The sequence below is a fragment of the Panthera leo genome, chromosome C1 (genome assembly GCF_018350215.1).
Source record: "Panthera leo isolate Ple1 chromosome C1, P.leo_Ple1_pat1.1, whole genome shotgun sequence".
Taxonomy (NCBI): Eukaryota; Metazoa; Chordata; class Mammalia; order Carnivora; family Felidae; genus Panthera; species Panthera leo.
In genome coordinates, this window is record NC_056686.1 from 146607147 (window position 1) to 146632930 (window position 25784).

The 25784-nt window shown below is 40.1% G+C and overlaps 1 protein-coding gene across 2 annotated transcripts in view; it reads right to left on the reverse strand.

The window, feature by feature from the left end:
- The window catches only part of ACVR1 (activin A receptor type 1), a 145361-nt gene that overhangs the window by 59271 nt on the left and 60306 nt on the right, over positions 1-25784 (reverse strand). For both annotated transcript variants that reach the window (XM_042948848.1, XM_042948846.1), the window contains exon 3: positions 7066-7139. In XM_042948848.1, the coding sequence (XP_042804782.1) occupies positions 7066-7132 (67 nt within the window). In that variant the 5' untranslated portion in view covers positions 7133-7139. The remainder of the gene's footprint in view (positions 1-7065; positions 7140-25784) is intronic.

The window sequence follows — 25784 nt, forward strand, 5'->3', positions numbered from 1 at the left end:
CCGCTGCACAAATCTTTGCGAATGCAAACCACCCCTACTTAATCTTTCAATGGCTCTCACTCCCCTCAGGATAGGGAACACCCACGTCAGTACCCCAGACCCTGCCGGGCCAGTAGGACCTGAACTCTCAACCCGGCTCCCTTCTCAAGACTGTGCTGGCCATGCTGGACTGTGCAGGTGGTGTCCTCACATTCCCCCACCTCCACGACTTCTCTGGGTGGGGCCCGTATCTGCATCAGAAGTCCTTCTCGGCCCTTCCTTTGCTGGTCTAATGCCCGTTCATCCTGCCAAACTCCTGCTCCCTGGACTGCTGTCCCCAGTCCCAGCCCAGTGTGATATGAAGGTCCTTCCTGTTGATATCCCCGGTGCTGTGCTTTAACCTTTGCCTTATCCAACCAGACTGTGACTCCTTGACAGAAGGAACCACTTCTAGTTATGCTGACATCACCAGCGCCTACTAGCATACTCGTGCTAATTAATCAGTCGGAGATTGTAAGATTGTGCTACAACTGATTCTTTTTTCCCAAACTCAGAATAAATTCTTCGAAAGATGTGCTCTTCTCATCTCCTCAGCCCAGACCAGTCCCTGTCTCCTCTTTTTTTTCTTATATTATAATAATTAGTATTGTAGCCAACATTATTTACTCATTCATTTGTCAAATATTCACTGAGCACCAATTATATGCCAGGCGCTGTCTTAGACACTGGGGATAAGATGATGAACACCACGAAGTCTTGGCTTCCTACGCTCCAGGGCTCACTTTGCTTGTACTCCCCATAAACTCCTCACAACCACCCTGTCACTGTTTCTATCGCGCCGCTGCAGGAATAGACCCTGAGAAGTGAAATAACGCACGCGCGCGCGCACACACACACACACACACACACACACACACGCAGTGAAGACAAAGAACATGGCTCATGACACAGTCTCACTCTGTCTCACTCTGTCTCTCTCCTGAGAAAGGCCTGCTTCCTCTGCATGGCCAAGAGCCTTCCCTTCAGAAGACTCTCTGACTAACCACATCATTTTTACCTACCAAAAATTACCCTAACACTTTGCAAAACTGACATTGTGAAGCAGATGAATTAGGACACGATGTTGAAGATAAAGAGAAGCCATGACAATGTAATTCAACATGGCAGTGTGTAGTATTATAAACACACCAGATGAGTCCAATTCTAAACTGGACTACGGGTTTTTGTTTTTGTTTTTCCTATCTATTCTTTACAACCTTTCTGAATGGATCCGATTCTTCTTTTCATACAAACTAGCTTGGTGTAGGTACCAGAATGTAGAAGGTGAAATAAATACAACTAACTAACTAACTAAATACGTAAGGCCACTCCCACTCCAAATCACCATTCGATTACAGGCAGAGGTGGTTGTTTTTGTTTCCTTAAGGTGATTTTCACCACCTCCTGCCCAAAAGAAATTTCATTCTTCCTCTTATTTCTTCCCTCCTGGCCACATCCCCCAAATTTCATATCCTCGGAAGGTCGGTGCTCCGCTCTAACCCATAACAAAGAATTAGATGGAGCATTACCGTGGATCTAGGAAAACACCCTGCTCTGCAGAGCTCAGATTCAGCTGATTAGAATCAGGCAGCAGCTGTTCCAGTGTTAACGACCAAGGCTGAGGAGGCACAAATGTAAACTTCCCTCTTCCTGTCAAACTACTGGCTCGGACAGAGAGGATGGTCGGGGCTTCATGAACTCGTGAAAAAATAAAAGGTTCCAGGCCAGCTCTGCTGGAGAACGCACAGGTCGGTGGTCAGAGCTTTCACCTGAGGGCAGCAGGCACTTCCGGGCAGGGAGCTCCTAGGAGCAGACTGGAGTCACCTTTTTAAACCATGGAGCATGAACCATTCGTGGGTAGGGAAATCGATTTTGTGGTTGAAAACAAAGTCTCTTTTTTTTTTCTTTTTAAATTAAAATAAAGCCGAATGGAATAAAAAAGAGAAGAAATGGGAGTACGTTAAACATAGTAAGAGTAGCTGCTGTTTTTGCACGAATTTTGTGTTTCAGATGTGTGTGGGTCCTACTCTAAAACGTTTCTAAATGTAGATGCGCTGGGTCCAACGCTAAAATGTTTCTTACTGTGAGTCACAGTGAAAAGTTTGAAAGTCACTCCGCCCTGTGTCTTACATGATCTTGGACTTGACATGAGTTCTGAGTAATTATGACTATTCCATATAATCATTATCTGTGGAAGCTTGCCTGAGGTCATGCTGGGCTGCAGAAGGAACTTCCTGAGGACGGGCTAATAGCGTTTTGGGAGTTACAAAGCAATTTTTTATTATGTCTTATTTTCCTTGGTGTTTACTTTTTTCCAAGAGCGAAAGTTGCATATATGACACATCTACAAATTTCCTGCTTCGCAAGTTTTTCCATAAAGAGGAGATGGCAACCATCTTCTCATTCTTGAGACCTATCTTCATAAAAAGAGAAGCCGAGAAGCTATTGCGCTGCCCTCTCACTGCTGACCACAAGGAAATCGTTTCATGAGCGTGGGTCTTCGATTTGTTTTCACATCTGTTCAGTATTTGACTTAGATCGAATTTTTAGAGTCTTCTCCACCTCCTACTGCTACTACCCTCCTCTCATATAAATGCACTAAATACGAACATTTTATAATGTCCACTGGGGGAAAAAAATGGATGTGGCTTCAGTTTACCCACAGCCAAAACAAACATCTCCTAAGAAGAAAAAACTAAAAGGAAACTTTGTCGTAGTTCACCTGACATCAACTAACACACCACCAGTCTGTTAGAGAAGAAAATCTGACAATAAAGAAACAGGATCTTAAAAGTGTGCACTTCCATCAGATATTTACACTTTAGGTCCTAGTAATGAGTGGCAAACAATAGCTCAATATTTCTCATCTCTCTCCCCAAAAAGTCTCTCATTTGATGATGTGTCAGTGAAAAAGATTTTATTCTGAAAAGGGATAAATTATAGTAATGAGAAATGAGAGCAACAAATTTAATAAAGACATTTCTCTTACACTCACTCGCCCCTTCAAGAACTTCCTGAATCTTCAATAATGAGAAATTCAAAGAAAGGCTTATTCTATTCTTCTTCTACAGTCGCAAAGAGGGGCACCTTTGTGGACCCTAACAAAAAGTCCATTGAAGTTATCCCTTTCCTTCCCTCATTGGGTAATTGGGCTGGAAAGTCTTGAGTGGTGATGGCTTTGGAAATAATAAAATCAAGTCAGCCCACAAACTAATTTAGAACTTAGCAATCTTCTCTAGAACAGGCCAAAACCTCTTGCAACAAACCTCTGCAAAAGTCCAGTGCTCCCTGCTATAATAAAATCTAACTATGGCTTGCAAATTTGATAAAATGTGGGTCATCTTAGCTTAGAAATATTTCTGAAGCAATATTCCATTTTAAGTATTTGTGTCATGGACGTCACCTGCAAATGCTCTCAGGGACAAAGGGAAAGCCAAACATGGAGGTTCTGGAACAAAAATGGACTTCTCCCCAGTGGCATAATAGCAGTATTAGAGCATGATTAGTCTTATTAATGGGAAGGGATAGGAAGGATATACGGATAATTAGGACTCAAGTGCTCTTCTCGGTGAGAGCAAATAAAACTCTTCCTGCAGCTAGAGTTGTGTATATAATGAACATGAAAAATGAATACTGGTATGAGAGATGAGAAATAAAAAAAAAAACATAAACCCAGGTAAAGGAGCCTGATCATCTGCTCTCATCTCAGCTCTCAGACTGGACTGAGGGGGAGTCTAGCATGCATCAGATATAATGTCAGTGTGGACGTAGCTAATTTAAGGTACAGAAAAAAAAAAGCAATATTCTGAAGAAGGTTGATAATGATTGAAGCTCTTGAATACCATTCCTTAAAGTATATTATACCTTTTTGTTGGCTGTGTAATCCTGAGCGAGAGTTTTAACCAATTCAAAGGCACATCCCCAAAAACCTATCTCATCAGGGTAATCATGAGAATTATGGGAAATAACTCATATAAAACATTTGGCATATATTAGCCACCACTCAATAAGTATTGCCTATGATCATCAAGGAGATAGTTATAGTAAGCAGTATTTTCCAGACCTATTTAGTCTTTTTTGACATGGAGTATTTAGGATTCCATACAACTTGAGAAATATTCTAAAGTACACTCATACTAACCAAACTCTACCAAAATCACTATTGGGGACCTATTATTTGAAGTGCACACTATTTCCAATCAATATTTAAGAAACATGTGGGAGTAATTTGGGAGACAAAGGGAAAGTTGTTGTTGTTGTTGTTGTTTTCAATGAACTAAAAAGAGTACACTACCCAACAAAATATATTGGAATAAAATCTCTATGACTTTCTTATTTATGCCCCAGTAATGCCATCTAGCTCCACTGAAGCACAATCAATCAGGTGCCATAGCTACTTTGCAAACATCAAACATGGTTCTATTTCCTTTTAAACTTGGTAGTCGAAAGGTCTGCACTCAATAATCTTTGGCGCTAGTATAAAGATTTTAGTTATCTGCCCTATTATTTACCTCTTTTGGTGAAATATTTTGTACTTAACATTTGCTTTATGACTAATGTTGAATATATTAGAGTACATTACAATCAAGGGTTCTCAGTGTGGGTTTTTTTTTTTAATTCCTAGTAAATATACAAAAACAAAGAGTCTTTTCACAGTATATGCTATTGACAGTTAACAAGAAGTTGAGTCATGAAGGGAAGACAGGACTAAGGCAACTGTTATTAGGATTAGAGCACTCTAGGCTATAGCACGCACTGGATATTCTGGTTTAAAAAAAAAAAAAGCTACTGCAACTAAAGAATAAAGAGTCCTTTTCCTTCCTTGTAAACATCCTAGTGGTGGTGATATATTAAAGAGCAGGACTTCAGGGGCAATCTGTTTCCATTTCAGCCAGACTGACTTGTTTCATGACATATCTGCACTGGGGCTTTAGGGGGTCATCTGCCGGATTCTTTGGGCAGTTCAAGAGCTAAAAGCAGGAAAAAACAACCAATGACATGGTTGTTAATATTGACTCATAAACACCCTTTTCTCCTTCTTTCTTCTCCATTCTTTCTCCACTTCTTCTCTCTTCATACTACATACCCACAACCACAGGCCCACCCATGATATCAAATGAAACCAGTAAGAACTGCTTAATACCATATGAAACTGATACTATATCTAGGGAAGGGAATGGAATTTGGAGGGACTTTGTGCCACTACATTCTGTAGATTTTTTTTTTCCTAGTTACCATAGTGTAACAATTACACAGAGGAGGAAAATTCCTGTTTTCCTGTTGGGTCTCCAGATATTGTCAAATGTTCCTTGGAGAGTAAAATAACTCCCAGGTGAGAACGACTGGTAAAATTTGACTGTTAAAAATTTGAACTACCATCAAATTTTTCCAACCCAATTCTTACTAATTCTTACAACTTAGGACCCAACCTTTCCTCTGATTTAAACACCTCCAATTCTTTCAACTTACCACAGGGGATCCTTAATTTATATCTTATCTTATATATTTATATCTTAATTTATAATTTCTCGGTACTGTAGCATTATTGAAATGTTTTTAACACTGCTTAGAGCAGAATCTAGACTATAGACACCTAAATTGGTTACAACGGCACTGTCCAACAGAAACTTAATGTAAAGCCCATTACGTAGTATTACATAATGTAATATTATTGGATAAACATAGGAGAAAATCCAGATGACCTTGGGTACGGCAATAATTTTTTAGAGGCACAATCTATGAAAGAAATAATAAACTGGACTTCATTAAAATTTAAAACTTCTGCTCTGTGAAAGACAACATCAAGAGAATGAAAAAGCAAGTGACAGAATGGGAGAAAATATGTGCAAAAGACACACGTGATAAAAGACTGTTATTCAAAATGTGCAAAGAACTCTTACAACTCAAAAATAAGCAAACAAACAACCTGATTAAAAATTGGGCCAAAGATCTTAACCGCTACCTCACCAAAGAAGATAGAAAGATGGCAAATAAGTATATAAAAGCATATGCTCCACGTCAGATGTCATCAGGAAAACGCAAATTAAAACAACGAGATACCGCTACACGCCTATTAGAGTGGCCAAAATCCAGAATCACTGACAACACCAAATGCTGCTGAGGAGTTGGAGCAACAGGAACTCTCTCTCATTCATTGTTGGTGGGAATGCAAATGGTAGAGTCACTTTGAAAGACAATTTAGAGGTTTCTTATAAAACTGAACATACTCTACCATAAAATCCAGTAATCACAAACCTTGGTATTTACCCAAAGGAACTGGAAACTTTTGTCCACACACAACCTGCACAGCAACTTTATTCCTAACTGCCAAAACCCAGAAGCATCCGATGTATCCCTTCAGTAGGTCAATGGATAAATAAAACTGTGGTACATCCAGACAATGGAATATTATTCACTGCTAAAAGAAATGAGCCATGAAAAGACACAGAGGAACCTTAAATGCCTACTCACAAGTGAAAGAAGCCAATCCGAAAAGACTACATATCGTACGATTCCAACTATATGACATTCTGGAAAAGATAAAACTATGAAGGCAGTAAAAAGATCAGTGGTTGCTAGTGGTAAGGAGGGTGGGGGGAAGGAATGAACAGGTGGAGCACAGGGGGTTTTTAGGACAATGAAATACTCTGTATGATACTATAATGGTGGATACACATCATTATACATCTGTCCAAACCCACAGAATGCACAACACCAAGAGTGAACCCTAACGTAAACTACAGACTTGGATAAATATGACGTGTCAGTGTAGGTCCGTCAGTTATAACAAGTGTACCACTTTGGTGGGGGGATGTTGGTGATGGGGAAGGGTCTGAATGTGTGGGGGCAAAGGGTATATGAGCACTCTCTATACCTTCCTCTCAATTTTGCTGTGAACCAAAAACATGACTTTAAAAAAATAAAGTCTTAACAAAGGGGGAGAATGGAGGAGTGTGAAGTGTGGCAGGATTAAGAACAACCTAGTTCACAGAGAGCCAAACACTACACAGAAACTTACCCTACTCCAAATAGCTGTGAGACACTTACCTTCCATACTAGGGGAAGGGAAAGCAATCATCATTAGCACAGGAAGAATCATCACTCCATCTACCATTGTACAACTGTGGAGGAAAAATAAGACATATAAGTAAAACAAAAAATTTAACCGTAGGATGACAAATTAAATTAAGCATACTATCTTCAAACTGCCATTCAAGGCCTTTCTTACAAATCCCCCTCACATATGTCGCCTTATTTCTTGGTAAATTTAAACATATACCCTTTACGTATTTCTAAACAAATCATCTTAAGGAGTTAATCAGATTTACCTCCCACTGGTGGCCACTCTAAGGCAGCTGCGACTTTCTCTGAGTCCAGAGGGTCTACCCTCTTAGAGGCAACTCAATAAGGACATAAAAAATTCCCAGCTAGAAGGCTAAGCATTCTCAAAGAATTTTAAGCTAGAATTTTATCTTATCCTATGAAATGCAAAATTGGCACTAAATTTAAAACCTCTGAGAAATATGAATAGACTGTTGTAACATGATGTTAAAGATTAAGTGACTGAATAATTCAAGCATAATTTTTGAACCTTACTTCTACTTTAAAAGAATTAGAGGTAGAGCATCATCACACAGCCCAAAAGGGGAACAATAACAACAACAAAAACAACACAAAAAAACCTACAACTTATCCCTCATCTATGACAAAGCAATGCAGGATAGACACAACCAGGATAGGAAGAAATCATGTAAATGTGAAATACATCAAACTATATAATCAAGAGAAAGTAAGATACCAGATATGAGTTTCAAGTTGATATTGCCCTAAATTGGCAAAAGCTCAATTTTCTAAGTCAAAGGACTACAACAAAGAACTTTTAATAATAACTTAAATAATTCCTGCAAAATTTTGGGAATATGATGAAGATTCTGGTTATACTAATTCTTTAGTACAAGAAATAATTTTTAAAAATTAAACCTTTGACTAGTTGTGATTTTCTGGATGGTAAATAAACAAGAAAACTGGTCAAGTTCTTTAATGCACACGTTAGTGTGCTATCTTACACTTAGAGCTCAAAGCAAAGAGCAAAACCTATTGCTATCTAAGCTGTCTGGAGTGGACACCTTCTGGTTCATATTAAAATCAAAAATTTTGGTTGGTGGTCAGACTGTTCATTCTCCACGTCCCCATCTTATCTTACCACCCTCATCTCAATCGGTCCATAATTATACTTCAGTCTACCCCTTCTCTAATAGCAATGTAAGGAATAGCAACGTAAGGAAGAAGCAATGTACCTTCTTTTTACACTTTTTAAAGCACATGAAACTTGAGTGTCCTCTTTTACTGTTATTATCATGTCCATGTTCACAAAGATCTTTTCTATGACAAGCCCCTGATTTGTGGCATATAAGTGCCTCATGTGGCTGCCAGTGTCGTCACAACCAGATACAGACTCCTCCATCACCATCTTGTCTCCATGCCTTTGAACGGGGAGCACACTGCTGGTTCCCTGTGCCACAACGGCCCTAAGCGTCCTCTTCTACCCTTCTTCTACTTACTCCCCTCCTCCTGTCATTCATGACCTAGCTCAAAAGGCAAGCATTTGGTGAAACACCTCTCCATCAGCAGTCACTTCTAGCACCCAGCACTGGGCTAACACCACTTGAAATCAATTACTTGTCTAAGTCAGTCTCCAACGCTAACCTTCCTGTCCCTAAAAGAGGTACATGGATCCTAGGGTCATGCAAGAACATTTACTGAATTACAGGATGAAAATACAGATCTTACTCTTATTACAATGGGGTTACATCCTGATAAATCCATCCTAAGTTGAAAACATCAGAAGTGGAAAATGCATTTAATACACTTAGTCTACCAAACATCAGAGTTCAACCTAGTCCACCTTAAATGTGTTTAGAACACTTAATATTAGCCTACTGTTGGGCAAAATTATCTAATGCAAAGCCTATCAAAGCCTGTTTTACAATAAGGTATTGAAAACCTCATGTAATGTATTGAATACAGTACTGAAAGTGAAACACAGAATGGTTGTCGGGGAACAGAATGGTGGTAGGTGTGTCCGTTGTTCACCCTTGTGACAGCGTGGCTGGGAGCTGCAGCTCACTGCTGCTGCCCGGTGTCACGAGAGAGGGTCATACCACATATTGGTAGCCCAGGAAAAGACCCAAGGATCCAAAGATCAAAATTCGAAGTACAGTTTCTATTGAATGTTTATCACTTTCACATCATGGCAAGGTCAAAAAAAATCTCTAAGTCAAACCCGAAGATCAAAATTCGAAGTACAGTTTCTGCTGAATGTTTATCACTTTCACATCATGGTAAAGTCAAAAAACTCTTTTAGTCAAACCATGAGAAGTCAGGGACTATATATACTAGAATTTGTATCCTATGCAAAATCTAATAGAGCGATAAATAACTTGAGGCTTTATTTGGTGTCTCTCTCAGTTCCTTTGACAGTCTAGTTCAAAAGATGTCTTCCAGAAAGAAATGTGGACATGATTTGCTTAGAGTACAGCCATGTACTATACTTCTGAGGGTCAATTTAAGTATGTTATGAAACAAGCCCTCCCCAGATTACAAGTGTTCTAAAACTACAGATTGAATATATTATTAATGAAAGCACCAGAAAGAATAAGAAAATGGTGGAGTTGATATCTCTATTCCTAGTGGTTGTTTGTTAATCACTTTACTAGAAAAAAAGCAGTTAATATTCAGTTCAATCTGACAAGAAGCAGGCTCCCCAAATTCAAAATTAAAAACTACTTGAAAGGAGGTTCCGGAAGATGGCGGCGTAGGAGGACGCGGGGCTCACAGCGCGTCCTGCCGATCACTTAGATTCCACCTACACCTGCCTAAAGAACCCAGAAAACCGCCAGAGGATTAGCAGAAGGGAGTCTCCGGAGTCAAGCGCAGACTAGAGGCCCACGGAAGAGGGTAGGAAGGGCGGCGAGGCGGTGCGCGCTCCACGGACTGGCGGGAGGGAGCCGGGGCGGAGGGGCGGCTCGCCGGCCAAGCGGAGCCCCCGAGTCTGGCTGGCAAAAGCGGAGGGGCCGGACGGACTGTGTTCCGACAGCAAGCGCGACTTAGCGTCTGGGAGGTCATAAGTGAACAGCTCTGCTCGGAAAGCGGGAAGGCTGGAGGACAAAGGGAGGGAGAGCTGCTGAGCCCCCGGACGGCAGAGCTCAGCTTGGCGGGGAACAAAGGCGCCAGCGCCATCTCCCCCGCCCATCCCCCAGCCAAAATCCCAAAGGGAACCAGTTCCTGCCAGAGAACTTGCTCGCTCCGCGCAAACACCCAACTCTGTGCTTCTGCGGAGCCAAACCTCCGGCAGCGGATCTGACTCCCTCCCGCTGCCACAGGGCTCCTCCTGAAGCGGATCACCTAAGGAGAAGTGAGCTAAGCCTGCCCCTCCAGCCCCCGTGCACCTTGCCTCCCCACCCCAGCTAATACGCCAGATCCCCAGCAACACAAGCCTGGCAGTGTGCAAGTAGCCCAGACGGGACACGCCACCCCACAGTGAATCCCGCCCCTAGGAGAGGGGAAGAGAAGGCACACACCAGTCTGACTGTGGCCCCAGCAGTGGGCTGGGGGCAGACATCAGGTCGGACTGCGGCCCCGCCCACTAACTCCAGTTATACACCACAGCACAGGGGAAGTGCACTGCAGGTCCTCACCACGCCAGGGACTCTCCAAAATGACCAAACGGAAGAATTCCCCTCAGAAGAATCTCCAGGAAATAACAACAGCTAATGAACTGATCAAAAAGGATTTAAATAATATAACAGAAAGTGAATTTAGAATAATAGTCATAAAATTAATCGCTGGGCTTGAAAACAGTATACAGGACAGCAGAGAATCTCTTGCCACAAAGATCGAGGGACTAAGGAACAGTCACGAGGAGTTGAAAAACGCTTTAAACGAATTGCAAAACAAAATGGAATCCACGATGGCTCGGCTTGAAGAGGCAGAGGAGAGAATAGGTGAACTAGAAGATAAAGTTATGGAGAAAGAGGAAGCTGAGAGAAAGAGAGATAAAAAAATCCAGGAGTATGAGGGGAAAATTAGAGAACTAAGTGATACACTAAAAAAAAATAATATACGCATAATTGGGATCCCAGAGGAGGAAGAGAGAGGGAAGGGTGCTGAAGGGGTACTTGAACAAATTATAGCTGAGAACTTCCCTGAACTGGGGAAGGAAAAAGGCATTGAAATCCAAGAGGCACAGAGAACTCCCTTCAGACGTAACTTGAATCGATCTTCTGCACGACATATCATAGTCAAACTGGCAAAATACAAGGATAAAGAGAAAATTCTGAAAGCAGCAAGGGATAAACGTGCCCTCACATATAAAGGGAGACCTATAAGACTCGTGACTGATCTCTCCTTTGAAACTTGGCAGGCCAGAAAGGCTTGGCACGATATCTACAGTGCGCTAAACAGAAAAAATATGCAGCCGAGAATCCTTTATCCAGCAAGTCTGTCATTTAGAATAGAAGGAGAGATAAAGGTCTTCCCAAACAAACAAAAACTGAAGGAATTTGTCACCACGAAACCAGCCCTACAAGAGATCCTAAGGGGGATCCTGTGAGACAAAGTACCAGAGACATCACTACAAGCATAAAACATACAGACATCACAATGACTCTAAACCCATATCTTTCTATAATAACACTGAATGTAAATGGATTAAATGCGCCAACTAAAAGACATAGGGTATCAGAATGGATAAAAAAACAAGACCCATCTATTTGCTGTCTACAAGAGACTCATTTTAGATCTGAGGACACCTTTAGATTGAGAGTGAGGGGATGGAGAACTATTTATCATGCTCCTGGAAGCCAAAAGAAAGCTGGAGTAGCCATACTTATATCAGACAAACTAGACTTTAAATTAAAGGCTGTAACAAGAGATGAAGAAGGGCATTATATAATAATCACAGGGTCTATCCACCAGGAAGAGCTAACTATTATAAATGTCTATGCGCCAAATACCCGAGCCCCCAGATATATAAAACAATTACTCATAAACATAAGCAACCTTATTGATAAGAATGTGGTCATTGCAGGGGACTTTAACACCCCACTTACAGAAATGGATAGATCATCTAGACACACAGTCAATAAAGAAACAAGGGCCCTGAATGATACATTGGATCAGATGGACTTGACAGATATATTTAGAACTCTGCATCCCAAAGCAACAGAATATACTTTCTTCTCGAGTGCACATGGAACATTCTCCAAGATAGATCATATACTGGGTCACAAAACAGCCCTTCATAAGTTTACAAGAATTGAAATTATACCATGCATACTTTCAGACCACAATGCTATGAAGCTTGAAATCAACCACAGGAAAAAGTCTGGAAAACCTCCAAAAGCATGGAGGTTAAAGAACACCCTACTAACGAATGAGTGGGTCAACCAGGCAATTAGAGAAGAAATTAAAACATATATGGAAACAAACGAAAATGAAAATACAACAATCCAAACGCTTTGGGATGCAGCAAAGGCAGTCCTGAGAGGAAAATACATTGCAATCCAGGCCTATCTCAAGAAACAAGAAAAATCCCAAATACAAAATCTAACAGCACACCTAAAGGAAATAGAAGCAGAACAGCAAAGGCAGCCTAAACCCAGCAGAAGAAGAGAAATCATAAAGATCAGAGCAGAAATAAACAATATAGAATCTAAAAAAACTGTAGAGCAGATCAACGAAACCAAGAGTTGGTTTTTTGAAAAAATAAACAAAATTGACAAACCTCTAGCCAGGCTTCTCAAAAAGAAAAGGGAGATGACCCAAATAGATAAAATCATGAATGAAAATGGAATGATTACAACCAATCCCTCAGAGATACAAACAATTATCAGGGAATACTATGAAAAATTATATGCCAGCAAATTGGACAACCTGGAAGAAATGGACAAATTTCTAAATACCCACACTCTTCCAAAACTCAATCAGGAGGAAATAGAAAGCTTGAACAGACCCATAACCAGCGAAGAAATTGAATCGGTTATCAAAAATCTCCCAACAAATAAGAGTCCAGGACCAGATGGCTTCCCAGGGGAGTTCTACCAGACATTTAAAGCAGAGATAATACCTATCCTTCTCAAGCTATTCCAAGAAATAGAAAGGGAAGGAAAACTTCCAGACTCATTCTATGAAGCCAGTATTACTTTGATTCCTAAACCAGACAGAGACCCAGTAAAAAAAGAGAACTACAGGCCAATATCCCTGATGAATATGGATGCAAAAATTCTTAATAAGATACTAGCAAATCGAATTCAACAGCATATAAAAAGAATTATTCACCATGATCAAGTGGGATTCATTCCTGGGATGCAGGGCTGGTTCAACATTCGCAAATCGATCAACGTGATACATCACATTAACAAAAAAAAAGAGAAGAACCATATGATCCTGTCAATCGATGCAGAAAAGGCCTTTGACAAAATCCAGCACCCTTTCTTAATAAAAACCCTTGAGAAAGTCGGGATAGAAGGAACATACTTAAAGATCATAAAGGCCATTTATGAAAAGCCCACAGCTAACATCATCCTCAACGGGGAAAAACTGAGAGCTTTTTCCCTGAGATCAGGAACATGACAGGGATGCCCACTGTCACCGCTGCTGTTTAATATAGTGCTGGAAGTTCTAGCATCAGCAATCAGACAACAAAAGGAAATCAAAGGCATCAAAATTGGCAAAGATGAAGTCAAGCTTTCGCTTTTTGCAGATGACATGATATTATACATGGAAAATCCGATAGACTCCACCAAAAGTCTGCTAGAACTGATACATGAATTCAGCAAAGTTGCAGGATACAAAATCAATGTGCAGAAATCAGTTGCATTCTTATACACTAACAATGAAGCAACAGAAAGACAAATGAAGAAACTGATCCCATTCACAATTGCACCAAGAAGCATAAAATACCTAGGAATAAATCTAACCAAAGATGTAAAAGATCTGTATGCTGAAAACTATAGAAAGCTTATGCAGGTAATTGAAGAAGATATAAAGAAATGGAAAGACATTCCCTGCTCATGGATTGGAAGAATAAATATTGTCAAAATGTCAATACTACCCAAAGCTATCTACACATTCAATGCAATCCCAATCAAAATTGCACCAGCATTCTTCTCGAAACTAGAACAAGCAATCCTAAAATTCATATGGAACCACAAAAGGCCCCGAATAGCCAAAGTAATTTTGAAGAAGAAGACCAAAGCAGGAGGCATCACAATCCCAGACTTTAGCCTCTACTACAAAGCTGTCATCATCAAGACAGCATGGTATTGGCATAAAAACAGACACATAGACCAATGGAATAGAATAGAAACCCCAGAACTAGACCCACAAACGTATGGCCAACTCATCTTTGACAAAGCAGGAAAGAACATCCAATGGAAAAAAGACAGTCTCTTTAACAAATGGTGCTGGGAGAACTGGACAGCAACATGCAGAAGGTTGAAACTAGACCACTTTCTCACACCATTCACAAAAATAAACTCAAAATGGATAAAGGACCTGAATGTGAGACAGGAAACCATCAAAACCTTAGAGGAGAAAGCAGGAAAAGACCTCTCTGACCTCAGCCGTAGCAATCTCTTACTCGGCACATCCCCAAAGGCAAGGGAATTAAAAGCAAAAGTGAATTACTGGGACCTTATGAAGATAAAAAGCTTCTGCACAGCAAAGGAAACAACCAACAAAACTAAAAGGCAACCAACGGAATGGGAAAAGATATTTGCAAATGACACATCGGACAAAGGGCTAGTATCCAAAATCTATAAAGAGCTCATCAAACTCCACACCCGAAAAACAAATAACCCAGTGAAGAAATGGGCAGAAAACATGAATAGACACTTCTCTAAAGAAGACATCCGGATGGCCAACAGGCACATGAAAAGATGTTCAACGTCGCTCCTTATCAGGGAAATACAAATCAAAACCACACTCAGATACCACCTCACGCCAGTCAGAGTGGCCAAAATGAACAAATCAGGAGACTATAGATGCTGGAGAGGATGTGGAGAAACAGGAACCCTCTTGCACTGTTGGTGGGAATGCAAATTGGTGCAGCCGTTCTGGAAAGCAGTGTGGAGGTTCCTCAGAAAATTAAAAATAGACCTACCTTATGACCCAGCAATAGCACTGCTAGGAATTTATCCAAGGGATACAGGAGTACTGATGCGTAGGGGCACCTGTACCCCAATGTTTATAGCGGCACTCTCAACAATAGCCAAATTATGGAAAGAGCCTAAATGTCCATCAACTGATGAATGGATAAAGAAATTGTGGTTTATATACACAATGGAATACTACGTGGCAATGAGAAAAAATGAAATAGGGCCTTTTGTAGCAACATGGATGGAACTGGAGAGTGTGATGCTAAGTGCAATAAGCCATACAGAGAAAGACAGATACCATATGGTTTCACTCTTATGTGGATCCTGAGAAACATAACAGAAACCCATGGGGGAGGGGAAGGAAAAAAAAAAAAAAAAAAAGAGGTTAGAGTGGGAGAGAGCCAAAGCATTAGAGACTGTTAAAAACTGAGAACAAACTGAGGGTTGATGGGGGGTGGGAGGGAGGGCAGGGTGGGAGGGAGGGCAGGGTGGGTGATGGGTATTGAGGAGGGCACCTTTTGGGATGAGCACTGGGTGTTGTATGGAAACCAATTTGACAGTAAATTTCATATATTAAAAAATAAAAATAAATAAAAAAAAAATAAATAAAAAAAAAAAAAAAAAAAAAAAAAAAAACTACTTGAAAATGGATTTGCTTCCAGTATCATAAATAGTAAACATTATCCTGAATAATACAATGTTATCACCATTAACAATACCTTAAATATTTCACTGTCAAACTTTTTAAAATTTCTATTTTATGTATATTATATCATACATAGTTTTTATTTTATATGAAACTTACAAGCAACACACACAGTGAGGGTACATGCTTAAAAATATTTTTAATGGATGGGATATGTCCTCAAAAGCCTTTGAAAACCACTGGACTATCTTGTTCTTATCTGTGAATTCCCAATTCTCCTTTCCTTCCTTCCTTCTTTCAATACCTATTAAGGGTCTACTCATGTATTAGACATTAGAAACTTAAAATGATAAAGATATATAAACATAGCCCTTACTATCATGGAGCTTTCATCTATGGTGATAATCAAATAGTCATCCAAATGATTTTATAATTAAAAACTAAATGAAGTGCCAGTTATAAAAAAAAACAAATGGGTTAAATAGGATTGCTAACAAAATAACTTGAGATTTTCTGTGTAGAAGAGCTTCCCCAGGAAGGTTATATCTAAATAGGAATCAGAAAGATGAGTAGAAGATACCAGAACAAGGATGAGTGTGTAAGCGCGAGCGCGCGCGTGTGTGTGTGTGTGTGTGTGCGCATGTGTTGGGGTGGGTAGCACCTTGAGGTGGAGGGTTGCATTTAAGGAGAAAGGCGCAGCTTCTCAGCTTACGCAGAGGCCCTACAGCCAGGACAAGCATGAAGTCCTACAAATTTACGCATATTTCAGAAGTGAAGAAAAAAGCCAGGCTGGGTCACAGCCAGCCTAGAAAGAAGAGTTAAAGAGGGTGGAGAAACCCAAGAAGGCTGAAGGTAGGCAGAGGCGGAACTTCGATAAGGCACAAAAAGCCCAGGGAAGCCCTCCACTCACTCACCTCTGGACATTCTTGCCAACCATGTTCCTCTCCCTTCTCACATCTGGTCCCTAACTAACCATCCATTTTCCCAGGCACTCTGACCAGCCGGCTTCCTAGCTTTGTATACATGATGCTCTTCAAGAGTAGGTCCTTTTTTTTAGAGTCCAACCTGGCTAATTCCTATTCAGCCTTCAAGTCTCAACTATCACCTCCTTCTAGACTGTCCTTGCCTCAACCCTCACAGCCCTCATTACACTTTCATATACCACTTTGTTAATTTTCATTCACAGAACTTATCATAATTAATAATTATATGTTCATACCCGTGTGTGCTTTTGAACATCTGTCTCCTCACTAGACTGTAGATTCTGTGGTAGCAAATTCTACAGTCAATTTTATTAACCACTACCAAGTAGATGCACATTAAATATCACTAAATTCAAAATTTCCCTGAAATAATCAGCTCAATTTAAGTTTAAATTCTAAAGAGTTAGCTATCACTCCCATGTCCCAACACACAAGCACATACACACTGCAAAGAAATGACAGGATTAAGATATTTATCATCTCTGTGACTTTAATCTCTACCATTTAGTTTGGGTACTAATAGAAGTCAGCAGTTAATAAGCTTCAAAATCAAGAATCTTTCTACTATTAAAAAAAAAACCCTAAAAAACTAAAATTAAAAGACTATCACCATTGGCAATTTTTCCTGTCACAAAGCCAACAAAAACCCATGCCCCAAAATACATTTAACATATTATGATCATGCAAGCAAAATTAATACTTGATATTAGGCTCATAAATGGAAAACAGGAAAAAAAAAGAATTATAAAGTTAATCTCCCAATCTAGTCTGTTTATAGGATAGATAGCTCAAACCTGCCACAATAAAAAAAAAAATCTTTGGAAAAAAATATGAGCATCGCTACTGGTTGCCCTTTTGTTCAGTCTCTGGAGTGTCTCTGCTAACCAGTTAATTCAGCTATTAAAAACAGTACATCTAAAAGGAAAGGGGAAAAGAATGTAGAAAGGAGAACGTTCTGGAATAAATTCCCTGGTCATATTTTAATTATAAAAAAAAATCAGTATCCCAAAGTCCCAACTTGAGGCCTCAAGGATCTATTCCCAACTTTAAAATACACTGAAAAGAAAATATTGTTTTTAAAGGTAAATTTTCAATTATCCTGCTCTCAAGTATTCCGGCGTATGAAGTTTCAGATGTAGGTTGGCAAAAAAAGAGGGATTGGTAGTGGAAAAAGAGAGGAACAATAATTCAATAGTTTGGGGATGCCTTACTCCACTGGCTTTCACACTTTTTGGTCTCAAAATAACTTTACAGTCTTGAAAAGTATTGAGCCCCTTAAGGAGCTTGTCAATGTGAGCTTTATCTATCAATATTTACTCTATTAGAAATTTAAACTGAAGAATTTTTTAATACTGTATTTGTTTTAAAATAACATTAAACATGCTGGAGTGCAAAGGTGATTCAGTCAGTTAAGGGTCCAACTCTTGATTTCGGTTCAGGTCATGATCTCACAGTTTGTGAGACTGAGCCCTGTGTTGGTCTCTAGGCTGACCATGCACAGCCCAGGTGAGATCCTCTCTCTTTCTCTCTCTATGCCCCTCCCCCATTCATGTGCACACCTTCTCTCTCTCTCTGTCTCTCTCTCTCAAAATAAATAATCAAATAATTGTTTAAAAATTAGAAATAAAATAACAATAAACATACTACCCTGTCCAAAAAAAGGTAGTAAGAAAAGTGGCATTATTTTCCATTTTTGCAAATCTCTATGTTTGGCTCAGTAGAAAACAACTGGATTCTCTTATATAATTCTGCATTCAATCTGCTATGCCATGTTGTACTTGTTGAAGTACATATAGAAAATACAACCTTGCACATATATATCCGAGGAATCAGAGAGATGATTGATACATAAACACTCTTGGAAGGACCTCTTGGAACCACTGAGAACATCACAGAGACTCCACGAGATTCTGGACACTCTGAGAATCATTGCCCTACTCTTTTAAATGTTCATTCTTTCTACCATACCAGACAACCAGATGGTACCTGATATTTTAGGATAAGCATTTACCCAATACATGACAAAAATGTTACTGTTCTATAGCTTTAGAAATCTCATTAACTTCTCTATCATCAAAGAAGTCAACAAGTCTAATGGTCAAGGAAGAAGGCATTAGACTTTTGTTTGGAATGTAGGAAGAATACTTTATGTACACAACTAAATATTTTTTACATGTGACATAAAATCTGTGATAAGAAGGTACTCAACTGTTCATCTACTTTGGTTGAACCAAAATCCATGTGCAATGTTCTACGGTTAGCTAACTGAAAAATCATAGACTACTGGGGATTCCAGTTTATTATCTGAAGCGTACAGAGTATAAATTTTTGCCTCCAATATATGTCATCTCCTTTCTTTTCTTGGATAAGGTCTTCTATCCCTAGTAATTGATCTGTCTTTCCTTTAGACACAAGGGAAAGAGCTATTCAGAAAAAGTTTAAGGACCCACCCATGTTAACTAAGGTACCCTCTTTAAATCAGCACCATCTCTTACAATGTCTCAGGACTACTCTCTTAGTTAGGAGAAGGAACAGCCCCATGATTTTTCTGCTACAAACAGGTATATCACCAGGGCAGAACAGATCCGCTTTCAAAATCCCCTGGTACTTTTTAAACTCCATTTATAGATCAGACATATCCAGTCAAAGAGCTCAATTTTGAACACGTGTGGGCTTGAGACCAAGTGTGGCACTTGTTTTATGCATCACAATTTTTTACAGCTGGACAGGAGCCAGAGACACATTGTAATACATTAACTCCTCTCCCCCCAAAATCACAAAACGTTTTGATATTGATCATAGAATAAACAAGAGTATAATACACTTCTATATTCAATTTTTGGAACTCATATTAAGCAATCTAGTTGCTAATCCACTATTAGAACGAAGGATATTCCTAAAACCTAGACTTAAGGACAGCAAACAGCTTGTTATCTGCGATGTTGGAGATGAAGGAAAAGTTGTAAGACAAATTAAGATACTTTCCCATCAGAAAGGTCTACAAAATGTTCATTGTCTGGACCAGTCTAAACTCATTTGGTCTGTCCATTTGTTCAACACATAATTTACTGAGTACTTATTTAATAGGGACTTTCTTGATACTCTCCTCAATTCATCTTCTAACAATTTACAAGTTAGAAAGAATCTTAAAAGCCGAGGTTGTACACCCACCTCTCCCAATTTTGAATAACTTTTACACCATCTACATGCGGTTGTTCTCTCATCACTGGTGAGGGTTGTCACTACTTTTCCAGTTTTTTTCTTTGTATTTCTTTATTGGTCTCTGCCATGCCTTCCATTAGGAAAACAAATTCATTCTCTTTAATATAAAAGGTAGAGGCAGAGCAGGAAAAGGAGCAAGAGTAATTCTGTTTTCTCTTGTTATCTGTTAACATTACATAGTTCTCACCCTAACAGTAGTGGCACATACTAACTAGCCAGACACTGTGCTTAGAGATCATATGCACTGTCTCATTCAATCTCTCCCTCAAACACTCTAAAATAATACTCATATTAATCCCATTTTACAGATAAGAACATGAGTGGGTAGAAGTAACTTGCTAAAGGACACAAGATTAAACCTAAGACCACCTGACCAGAGTTCAGGTGTTATTAAACCATGACTTACAACCTTCATTAAACCAGCCAGCCACAGTTTAGCAATGTGTGTTTGTCATCCTTAACATTTTATCCAAGTTTCAACACATTCTGTGCTTTAACCATCTGGATTTTCCTCTTAGAAAATAATCTTTACTCACGGCTATTTGGACCATCTTTCAATCATGCCCTCTTTCCGTTGCTCTAACCTCAAAATTAATTTCATAGGCTCTGCAAACTCAGATTATCTCTGTACTCCTGAAAACAAGATCTAAATGTGAAAGGAAAACCAAGCCACTCTGATACTGTTCATCTAGTGGTTTCCATCTCCCACCTCTCAACCCACTCTCCGGTTCTCCTGTAGCTCACATCTCAATATGAAAGCAGAAATTAGTGTAAGCCAAGCACATTTGGGACAGAGTTAGTAGTAAGACAAATTCTGGACATGAAACTTTGCAGGAGGGTATACTTAAAACAACCACCCCCAAGTAGGACAAAAATCATCCATTATGTACCAACAATTCTGTCTCTTCTATGCTCAATAGGCAGAGAGACAACCCAAGGACAGCTTGCTTGCAACTACCTGGACCTGTGGAAGGGGTGAAAAGAGGGCTGTCAGTTACGCTGGAAAAAAAAAAAAAAAAAGGCTAACCTGAAGCCATCATACCATATAAGTCAGGGACTTTTCTCCAGTTCACAAATGACCTGTGAAATATATTTAACACCACACTGTGTCTGAACTGGCAATATGTAAGTTGCCAGGGCTTGGTTTTATATAGACTTCACTGCTGCTGCAGGGTTTCTGGTGGGATGTTACTTTCAGAATATTAGCATGTAATTTGATCTTCCGCGATAGATGAATACAAATAGCTTCTTGGACAAGTCCTATAGAACTGAAACCCAGCCCCTGGATCAGTCCATCCTGTAGTTAGAGGAAATAATTACAGATTATTTCAGGAAAGAAAGGGTTTTGACTGAAAGAGTTACACTACAAACATTCCAGCTGTGACAGATGGACCCAAGATAAGGCTTGGAAAGGAGAGGAAAAGAACAATATAATCTGAACGGGCTTTGGGGGGTGGGGAAGATGAGCCTTCATTGAATGAAAAGTGAAAGGTTTAAGTTAGGCTAGCATGTAAGAACCAAAGAGTCCCCAGTAAATTTATTTTAAATGTATACAGGACGAAACTGACTTTGCTGCACCCCTACCCAATTTACAGATAATACTAAGCAAAGCTTCTGAGATTTTGATGTTGTGATCACCCACTGCATGCCTTACTGGTATCCAAAGACTAGGTTTTATTTCAACACGCTTGACTGCATGGAAACTGTCCCTCATTTTCCACTTCGTTCCCTGTGTATCAAATAGCCATGGCTCTCCTGCTTTGTTTCAACTTACAGGACCCCATCAACTCCCAGCTGTTTTGTTATATTCTCCTAGGTAGCTCAGGGCTCATGCCTCTCCCTCTAGTTCACATACTATGACTGGAACGGTTTTTCCTTTTTTTTACCCAGTGGTAGGAAGGACCCTGTTATCCCTATTCCCTCCCTCCACCACTGGCCCGAGACAAAACTTGTGGATGCCCAACTGTGGAGTCCATCTAAAATCGGACTTCCTCCCTAAATCCTCAGTCAGATGCTGCCTCGACCCTCTGTCTTCTCATTTCTAACTATGCCTGAAGTTTCCCCTTTCACCTAATAGTGCAGACTTGTGTACCCATTACTGGACAAATGGTGTTTCAGGCAACTACTGTCTGATAAAACTGTCCCAATTCTAAGGCTAATATAATTAACCTATAATAATTTGAAGGCTGGAGGGAAGGCTAGGATGAAATAAAAGAGACACCAGTACCAAGGAGGTATCTCTCTCTCATTTTTTTTTTTTTTTTTTACATTGGAGACACTAGAGCATATTTCTGTATTTTTTTTTTTTTTTTTACATTGGAGACACTAGAGCATATTTCTGTGGAGGTAAAAAAACAAAAACAAAAAAGCAACAATAAAACCTCAAATAAACCCACCCTTTATACGCCAGCCTGACCAGAACCTTCCTTCCCATCCATACTACCTACACACTCAAGCCTATTCCCACCTCAAACCTTCCCGCCCTCGCCCTTACATTATATTACCCTGCCAAATTTTCTCCTAGCACTGAGCACTGTGAAATCTGTTTTGCTGATTTATTAGTTCACATTATTATGTTCCCCCCTCTCCCATCCCTCCTTCCCCCACTTATCAAAATATAAGTAGTGGGGCACCTGGGTAGCTCAGTGGGTTGAGCGTCCGACTTCGGCTCAGGTCATAATCTCATGGCTCATGAGTTCGAGCCCCACACTGGGCTCTGTGCTGACAGCTCAGAGCCTGAAGCCTGCTTCAGATTTTGTCTCCCTCTCTCTCTACCCCTCCCCTCCCTGCTTGTGCTCTGTCTGTCAAAAATAAATAAATATTACATATATGTATATATTATATATTACATATATATGTATTTAACACAAGAGTAAAAAATAAACATTACATATATATATATATATATATATATATATATATTTTTTTTTTTTTTTTTTTTTTTTTTTTTTTTAATATTTAACACAAGAGTAAAAATTCTACCTAACTCATGGCTACATCGCCATGCCTGGCACATACTGGGCACTCAATATCAATTAAGACACAGTAACTTTAACTTCTTAGTCTATGCTACGCTTTGGTTCAGGTGGGGAGAGGGAGGGGAGGTTTAAGGAATTGTATACAGCCTGGCAAGGAAATGACTGGGGGAGGGTAATACTCCTCATTCTCAATTTAATATAGTAGCAACCAGGTATTTGAGATAAATGAAAAGATCTCCTTTGTAACTTGGATTTCAGTTTTCCAAGGTGTCATCCAAGAGAAGCAGCCAAACAAAAAGTCGGCTGGCAGACTCCGGGTATACCAGACAACTCCCTGGTGGACAATATCCCATTTGGAAAGGACCGCATGGAGCTCTAGTTGCAGATACCAGCCGATCTGCCCAGAGCCATCCCCAGTGACCTCTGAGACAGCTTCTGTAGCTTGAAAATACATCTTCTACCAGTCAGAAATTGACATATTATCTCCTCCTCCCACCCCCAGTCTTCTAACAGTTATTGATGCTATTTGGAAAGCCATGCTTCCATGCCTATTAATAACCTCCAGAAAGAACCCCAAGGAAGTGTCAAGAGAAAAACAGATACTACTGGTGGAAGCCAAAGACTCAATCAGAGTTACAATTAGCAATTAATATATCTGAACAAAAAGAAAAGTTGTAACATCTTCGGTATCATAGGTTATCTGTCCAGGAGGCTTACAACAAAATACTCTGCCAATGAATTCATGAAATGTTCAATCAAAAATACTGGTCTTTACAGAAAGGAGCACTTTTAAAGGACCCCTTATCTGTTTAAACAGACCAGCACCAGCTACTATCTTTATCTACACAGCAATGATTCCGCGGAATTTTGCTTACAAGACTGATATCATTAAACCTTTATAGTTATTTACATCTTTGTCAAGTTTCTTCAGGTGACCCCTCAAAGAGCAACTAAATCAACCTACTCTAAAATAATGGAGTAACTAATTAACAATCTCTACAAAGACTTCTCTTAGTGGTCTTCTTCCTCTCCCCTCCCCGGACTAGAATGTGATTAATGGAATTCTCTCACAACTTAGCTTGAAATATGCTTTTGCCAGTTGAGCAGCTAAAGCAGAATCAGATAATTGTGGTATGACTCAACAAATGCACAGCTGTTCATTTAAATATATCCATCAAAAGTATAAATACGATCATGAGAAAGAAAATGGAACTGTGTACACAGGGACAGTGCATAAGTCGAACGGGTTAGCACTGAAGTAACCACAACAGACAACAAGGAGAAGGGGAGTCACGGCTGGGAGAGGTTCTGCATCCCAGGCAGAGAGAGACCAGAAAACCGAAGGAACTGAAAAACCACCCGCCCAACCCCAAACACTCCGTGACCTAAAAAAGAAATTAATGGCAAGTTAAACGTAAAAATAAATGAGTTCTACTACGTGGGGAGAAAGAAATGAAATCTAGGAAATAGCTGATGCTCCCAAGTACTGTGAGGTAGAAAGCCTACAGGGTAGAAATGAGGAATCCAATCTGTTATTCAAAACAAAACAAAGACCCGAAGCCCCGGCCGAGGAAAACAGGAGGAACGGGATTCTCAGTCCTCTCCCCACAACCTTCTAAGACTGTGATTATGAAATCGTGAAATGTGGGAATCCCTCCAACAGTCCCAAAGCAAATAACTGAAAACTATCACCCCACACCAGGCAACACATTTTAGAGGTTCCACGCACATGACAGTGCCCACCTGAGCACGAAGGAAAGGAAACCAAGAAAAAGAAATCAGAGACTTAGAAGAGGAGCAAAGAGAGCCCTGAATGACAAAAACAAGTGCCTGCTCAGTCCTGCAGACCCCATTCCTTCCTTCTTCCTCAGGGATGGGCCCTAGGGCCTGATGGAACTTGAGAAGCAAAGGTACTGAAGACCTGGGCGCCTCTCCTCTTTTAATACGTAATTCAAAATAATAACAAATCAAAGGAACATCTATTCCATGATGATGATTTCCAAGCTTTCCCTGAACCATCAAAAATCAAGTTCTTGCCAAAAAATAATCTCTCCGGTTGAGGGGTGGCAGATGCTCATGTTGAGCCTGACCATTCGGCCATCTTGCCTGGGGAACCATTCACGTTCTCCATTTTAACAGACAAACCTCTTCTATTATTGTAAGTGACAGCTATTTGGACAACCACCTCCTACCTCAGGCCCTAGTCCTCCCACACTGACCCTCTTCATCCTTCATAGAAAACTTTCTAGCAAGAGCAATCTGCTCCTTCCATGTGCTCCCAGTCCTCTATCCAATCCATCACTGAAGTGCCTCTTGTTAAGGGTCTCTTTGTAGACCTTACCTTACCCTTCATATCTGTAAGGGATCTGAGATTTGGATTCGATTGACCAGACATGAGGCCCAGGAACCCCCCAAGCCCTCAGCAATTCAGGTGGTACTGAGAATAGAGGGGGGGCTCACTTGCCCATTCTGCAACATGGTGTTGCTGATGACCCCCTTCTGTCCCTGGGTTCCTCCCTGGCTGGGATTCAAAGGCTCCCCTCTCCCTAGATCTTTACTTTTATGGTTTGGACCTTTTCAGTTTCCTTGGATGGGGTTTTCCTCTTCTGCCACTCATCCCTGAAATCTTAGTTTCCCACAGGGCCTCACATCTCTGCTCCCTCTTCTCACTCAAGATGGTACCCAATTCCTTAGCATCAAGGCCACCAAGCTGAGACTGAACCACCAGGTAGAGAATGGGATCGCCCATTCATTACTCGTATACTCCTATCCTTACCAC